At 17.9% G+C, this 8,419-nt stretch overlaps 1 protein-coding gene across 1 annotated transcript; it reads left to right on the plus strand.

The window, feature by feature from the left end:
- Nucleotides 1-5,071: 5,071 nt before the first annotated feature.
- Nucleotides 5,072-6,009, plus strand: PGO_003160 (variable surface protein; the record flags this gene model as incomplete). Its single annotated transcript, XM_028691260.1, has 3 exons — nucleotides 5,072-5,095; nucleotides 5,257-5,697; nucleotides 5,854-6,009. The coding sequence occupies 3 exons, from the start codon at nucleotides 5,072-5,074 to the stop codon at nucleotides 6,007-6,009; spliced, it is 621 nt and encodes a 206-aa protein (XP_028547061.1).
- Nucleotides 6,010-8,419: the final 2,410 nt, after the last annotated feature.

The raw sequence follows: 8,419 nt of genomic DNA on the forward strand, positions 1-8,419 counted from the left end.
TTTTTTTTATTTAAAAATAATATAGATGAATAATAATAATATCACGTAATCACAATTTTACTTTTATTACATATGAGATAACATAAATTATGCAATAGAATCATCAAAAAAAAAAAAAATATATCACAATTTCTGCTTATTAATTATCATTTAAATTAAATATTCAACGATTACAAAATAACTCCATGGTATTATAGAAGTTATTTGTATAACATTATTTTATGTAATATAAAAAAAATATCATGTATATAAACAAAAAAGTATTTGAATTAAATATGAAATGAATAAATAAAAATTATCCATTTATTTTTATGAATTTATATAAGCACTACGTAATTTATACTTTCTAATCAATAATAAATTGATAATCATATGTTTATTCTACAAAATAATATCCTATTTTCTATCTTACAAAGAACGGAAATGATTTATACAATTCTTCTATAGCTTTAACTATTATTTTGCTAATCAATCATTGTGTTATATTTGAGTATTAATGAATAGTATAAATGATGAATATAATTGTATTCTTGCAGTAAAAAACGAAAATTAATCAATATATTCTGTAAAGGACATAATGGTGAGAACTGTATTTGCAGTGCATCATTATTAATAACTTTTGTTAAGGTATGATATATATTATAATTAAGATAAATTATAAGAAAATAACATTTATTCATTAATAGTATATTTATTATTAAACATTTAATTACCTTTCATTATATTATTTCGTTAAAAATTATAATTATTTATTTTAGGAAATATATCTTATATTTAGAGTAAGATATAAAGGAAATTTAAATAATATGTTATAAATAAAAAATTACCAAAATCTGTATAATCATGTAAATAAAGATGTTTATATATTATATATATATTTATCACTATTTTTAAAGTAATATAAAGAATATATGTAAAATAAATTGTGAGTATCTTTGTTATGTGTATATGTCACTTAAACTTTTACAATGGATAACAAATATATTGGTGGAATTTCATGAGTATAAAAATAATTCATAACTAATGATTATAGATTAATGTTATTATATAAATATTTAAATAAAATTTTCATATTATTTATACATAAAAAAAAATCAACGAACTACAATAGTAGGATAGTTTTATATTTATAAATACATAATATAAAACATGTTTTCAAGAAATTGCTAAAAGTTCATGGATACAATAATTAATGTACTATATATAAATATAACATTTATTTGGACAATTTTGGCATATAATTATTTATAAAAAAATAACAAAAAAAATTTTCTTTCAATAAATTAGCATTCCTTAAACATAATGTATTTGGAATATGTAAACAACGATCTAAGATATTATTTTTCATTATTATTATAAATAATGCTTCCTACTTTCCAAATATCATGTTATATGAATGCTATATATGTGTTTTATATATTATAGCATGTATTTTATTTTTTTTAACATTTTAACTTATCTGTTCATTTTGATCTAATCAGTGATATGTAAAATATGAATAAATATTACTCACTAACTTTTAAAAAATTTTTTACAAATACATTTACTTACATTCTCAAATTTAGAAGTTACTTGTGGATTGTTATTGTATTTGATATGTATTGAGACAAAGGTTATGAATTATTTAGAGTGAAAAAAGTTTACTATAAACATTATAAATTTTTAGTGATTGCAAATATATATTATATTTTCTCTCTATACGTAATACTCGAAATATTATAAGTGCCTAAATTTACATTATTATATATTTCTTTCGTATTATTAGGTATACATTAAACAAATATATAAATTAAAAGTTAGATTTTATTTTACATAACAATAATGTAGATTTAGATAAGTTTATAATTTGTGCTAAGTATAATTTTTTTTAAATTCAAACATTGAAAAATTAACCTTTTATTATACAGTAATTCCATCCTCCCCCTCTTAGGACTGTTATAAGTGTATACAAGTTATAATAAGTTCTAAACCTACATATGGAAAAAAAAATTATTTAATGGTAAAAATATTTGGAAAACAACTTCACTTTATCAATATTATTTACTTCTCATACTTGTAATTTATATATGTATATATTGAAGAGAAATGCTTAAATAAACTAGACATATGACCATAAAAAGCAAGGTTACATATACCTAAAAGAAAAATAAATTTAATTGTAAATAATTCTGAACAATATGAAATAGATTAAGTAATAATATAACAAAATAACAATAGTAATTATAATTACTATTCTACGTATAAACATACAATATATATCATATTCTTCTTGTTGTTACTAAATTGTTATATGAATTCCGTTTAAATTAATTATATAACATTTTATATAAATTATAATATAACATGTAATAATGTAATACCTTATTTATAATTGCACCATCAGTTATATTATTATTTGCTTTATATTATATTTTATCAGAGTTCTGCTTTTTGATATATAGGGTGAAATGATATAAAATAAGTAAAAATATATTTTGAACCATTAAAAGAATAGTACATTGATCATTAAATATATAATAATACTGTTAATATATATTACTATTGAAAGAAAAAGAAACTCTATTTATATATATTTTTATATTAATCTAATCATTGTATGCAAAAAAATTTTAATATAATCAAAAGTGTCTTAACAATAATATAACATAAAATGCCCTATATTGAATACAACAATGAATATAAAAATTATATACATAGCTAAAATTTTATTTTATCTCAAACGATATAACATTTATTCGTAAATCAAAGTAATCATAGATTACATAATTATAAATTTTAATATTGCAATATGATTCTATATATATAATACTCAATTCAGTTAAAACAACTGTTTTATGTATATTTCCCCAATAATATAATTTTTTTTGAGGTTATTATCATAATTTAATTATTAAGGATAATATGTATTAAATTTTATTTATTTATATAATATATCAATATTTTGTTATAATTAAAACATGTAATTCTTCATTATACATGCTATATATGCATAATAACAATAATGTTAATCATTGCAGTGATTAAATATAAAATGCATTATTTTTATTTAAATTAAATAATTCTGTAGTAATATTATCACTCATGACAAAGAAAAGCATAGAATTCTTATAATTAATATGATACAATAAAAAGCCTTTTCCAAAAAGGTTTATAGAAAATTATAACTTTTTTTGTCATATACATTATATCATATTTGCCTTTAACCAAAATTTTTTTTTCTTATTTTATACATTACATATAATTAAATGATTCACCAAAAGAATAATATCAAAAAATAATATCAAAAAATAATATCTATATTTTATTTATGATTATATTTTACAGTGAGAATCATTTATATCGCATATATAATAAATTCTAAATATTAATGAGCACATAATATGAGTAAAATTAACTGTGTGATTATAATATGCATATAAATTTACATGTTATTTACCTATTTCATTTTAAAAATGGGCTATATATTACATATTTTATGTTATTTCCTATTCGAAATATTGCATTTTGCATATTGGAAATGAAAAAGAGTAAATTGATATAATAATGAAACATCCATAGGAAGTTTATTCATAAATAATTCAAATGTATACATGTAAATAAATTAAACATTTTATATAATCTATTTTAAATAATTTATATTTTATTTTTCAAAAAACATATATAACACTAAAAATTATTAGTTATTAAAAATACAAAACCGTTTAATATATATAGTAAGTAGAATTAAAGAATATATATATATAAGGCATATAAAAAAATTATTTTTCTAAATAAAAACTAGATAATAATAAAAACAGCATAAACAGAAATCTGAAAAAATAAAATATTCTTAATTATAATATAATAATATAAATAATAACTTCATATATTGATACAAAAGCACTATTAATATTATATTAGTGCTTATTAATAAAATATTAACAAATAATGAAAGAAACTGTAAAAATATTAATTGTACCTATAAATATTATAAAATAAACAGAACTCTATATATTCATCCTTTTTATATATATATATTTTATTAATTTATTAAATATCTTATGTTAATATTAACTCATATACTGTGGAAAAAAATATATATAGTGTTCTAATGCATATCAATATATCCCAGAATAAAACTTATAATATAATTAATAACATTTCAATTAATATATAGAAATAATAATTTTATTGTGTATTGCTTCAAGAAAACTTTTAGATTTATACTAAATGATAATTAATAATACTGAATTATAAATAGTAAACAGCAAAATCTTATCCCTAAAACTAACCCTGAAGCATAAACACTGAATAATATTTTACCTTTATTACATTTTTATAAATTTATATAAAGTAATAATAATTAAACATTCATAACCATAAAAAAAAGGCATATGTTTGTTATATCAAAAATTTTATTATGAAAATATAATATTTTAAAATATTATTTATAGTAGTTAAGCATCAATAAACTAACTATAATCATTAACATATGATATAAATCCTTTGTCAAAAAAATTCAATTCGAAAAATTAAAATCATGAACTCTGAAAACTAATGTATTATAGATGCTTATATTGTCATATTTTATCAAACAATGCTACTGTTCTTATTATGTAAGCGTTATACTCTTGCTTTCCTTTTTCTTCTTAAAATAATTAAAAATTAATACAAAACATCACAAATAGTACCATATTATAATTACAATAAAAATTAATGATTATTTTAGTCTAATTAATTTTTCTATCAGTTGCATAATATTAAGAAAGTATAAATTTTATTTTCTAATATTATATATAATTCTTTTTAAATTTTTTGGAATATATGTACTAGTATGCTTAAATTTTTAATATACATAATTGGAAAAGTTATGTGGTCATTTTTAGGATGAGTAAATATAATGTAGAATAGAATTATTATAATAGAATTTACAATATTATCATAAACGTATACTTTATTTTCCATTAACCTGCACAATTCTTTTTTATTAGAATACGATTTTTGTAATGCTATAACTTTTTTCACCTTTTTTAGTATGAAAAAATATATTCCTTATTTCCTAAATGTGAAAATATTATGACGCAAGATAAACATGGTTATCAGAGTTCCTAGAACAGTGAGTGTAGTCATTTTGAAGGAAAATATTCAGATATAAGTTTTTCCAATGTTTCTGATATATGCCATAAATCTTTAGATTATTTAATTCAAATATTTACGTCAAATGAAAACTCATTGTAAAATGTTGCAGTACAATACTTGTATTATTGGATAAATCAGAAAAAACAGACTAACGGAGAGCATAATACAAGAATTAATGAATTTTATGAGGAATTGATTAGTAAAGCTAAGGAAAATATATTTAATTCACCGTCTTTAAGTAATTATTTAGAATATAATATTGTTGATTTAGAAATAATCAATGATTTATACAATGTTAAAACATTAATAAATTATATAAAAAGTTCTGATAGTACAAATTGTAATGGAAATATAAAAGAGTGTGCAATTGAATGTGCAAAAAGATATAATCGTCTCTATATTATATGCAAAGACAAGTATAACCCTGATTTATATGATGAATTAGAAAATATTAGAAATGAACTTTATTTTCATAATATAATTAATGAATATCATTTAAGTCTACCCGAAATGTTATCTTATTTGGAAAGACAAAACATAATAGTTCCTATTTTAATTCCTATTGTTATAACTTTATTAGTGTCATGTCTTTTAATTTATATATATAAAGTTAATAATAAAAAAATATATTTACCCAATAAAGATATTGTTAAAAGAGAAAAAAATATATAAATATATATATATTCATATAAAATTATATTACTAACTTAATGTATTTTTTATTATTTTTATTAGTTCACACCACATGGCACATACTTGCAATATGCTGTAAAAAGTATAAGAAATAAATTTAAAAATACATATAAAGTATTGGATACAAAGCATTCATATGAAAATTATGACAACAACTCATGGAAAAGGGGATATAATGTATTATATAATTCTGCTTAGTTGTAGCATTAAATATATAATTATAAAAATATATTACACTTAAATAGTATATAAAATGAATGAATTAAATATTTTCAGATTGATTCTATTAGACACTTCATATTAAAATAAGGCTTATAACATTATAATAAAGTTTTGGATTATTTGGTAAATATAATATAACAGTTATTCAATAAGAAAAATGCCGAATGATATAACTCATCCGTTCATGATGAATAAATAAATATAGAACTTATATATTTGAGAAATTTACCTTTTTTAATATTCTGCAGCTTGTATGAAAATAATTTTTTCTTTTTATTAATTGACATCACATAAATATAATAATTTAACACAAATGAAATAAAACATATATATATATACATCCCGATAATCTATTATATAATGGTATATACAAATGAATATGCAATTATAAAATAGAAATGATGAAAATTGATTTATAGTGAAAAATTTTTTTATAATATACATATGATATTTTTTTATAGATTATAAAATGTTTTAATAAATATATAAAATTAATGTGTAAAATTTTATAAGATACATGTTTATTTTAATGTAAATTTTAGGGTATGAATAATAATATCTTATTTATTCTTATACATTTCTTATTTAATTTAATATACTGTTTTATATTACAATACAAATATTTTTTTTTTTTACATGATTAATATTGAAATTCTTCACAACGTACATAATAGTAATTACGCTAATCTCTTATGTATATTCTTTTAATGCAAATGAAATTTAATTTTTTTTTACTACAAGGAAACTCATTTTTTTATATTTTACATATAACAAAAGTGAATTTCTATAACTATATCTAATTACAAAATATTTTTATATTTAGAAACAATATTATACAATGTTCTATCAATAAGTAATAATACACAAAAGTCATTACATATATTGTATACATCATTATAAGAAAAAGTGAAAAGCTTAAAATCTATTACACATAATAAATTAGAAATAACTAAATTTACATACGTATAACAAAATTATAAAATTTATCATAAAAGGAAAATATAAATATCTATTTAAAGTAATATATATAGACAAAAAATATATATATTTCTTTCAAAGTATTATTAATGAAAATTGGTTATCATATAATATGTAAATATAACTTCATATAACATATGTAGTTCCAAATTTATGTTATACAATAAATATAACATTCATCTTATAGTTTTTTATTCGCATATTTCATTAAGCAGTGCTTCTATTTTTTATTTTTACGCACAAAACTCCTCATCCCATGAATTCATGAGATATATATTTTTATATATAATTAAATAGCATATATTTATAGTAAATCAAATAGTATAATAATCATATTCCAAGTAAAATTATGCATACTCATTCAATAAAATGATTCCAATATACTATTATATTATATATTACATATATAGAAATGACTTAAATTACTGTCTAAATAACTATATACATAGATAGTAAGAATGAATGTATAAGAAAATGATATTTATATTGTGACCACACAAAATATTAAAATTTTTATAAAGAAAAAAACATTAAAAAATTAATATTCAGAAAGTATATAAATTTAGTTTTATGTTGTATATTATAGTATATAGGAATAAAAAATCGTGTGAATTAAAAAATATACTATGTATTATAATGCATAAGTAAAGGATGCTTTCATTTAAGAAATATTGTTTATTTCAATAAAAAGATTATACCATAGTTCACATATATTTGTATATTTATGGTAATAAAGACATTATTCTTGATAATTAATATATATATTTTCTATTTATTACATATAAAAATTTCATCTTGTATATTTTCATGATTTTATGGCATAAAGATTCCATGTATTTTTTGTCATGTATGTAATTCTTTAAAAGTATAATAGCACATTTTATAATAAATATAAATTTTATTTATCTAAATATTATAATAAGAAATTAAATTCAATGCTATTAATTTTTTTTTTTACGAGCACAAGCATTAATTTGAGTTATGATATTATGTTATAGGTAATAAAAAAAACTATACATCAAATTTATACAACTACTTGATTTGAATATGTGTTAAAGCATATTATAAATTATAATTCCTTAAAACGTACTATTTTCAAAAAGATGAAATATGTTCTAGTAACATTGCGTCTTTTTATATAATACATATTCAATTATTTGTTAAATATATTATTTATACTACATAATTTTAAATCGAATATTATGTAATGATCAAGCATTGTTGTGTTTAATATTACATATATATATATNNATATATATAGAAATTAATATTCATTTAATAATTATAACTTGACAAATATTTAATATTATATGTGCATTTACGTAAATCTTTATCCTATATACAGTCTATCTGCTTAGTAGTGTGTTTAAAACATAATTCTAATAGAAATAATGAAAATAAATAAATA

The sequence above is a fragment of the Plasmodium gonderi genome (assembly GCF_002157705.1).
Source record: "Plasmodium gonderi DNA, contig: Pgo-contig_364, whole genome shotgun sequence".
Lineage (NCBI taxonomy): Eukaryota > Apicomplexa > Aconoidasida > Haemosporida > Plasmodiidae > Plasmodium > Plasmodium gonderi.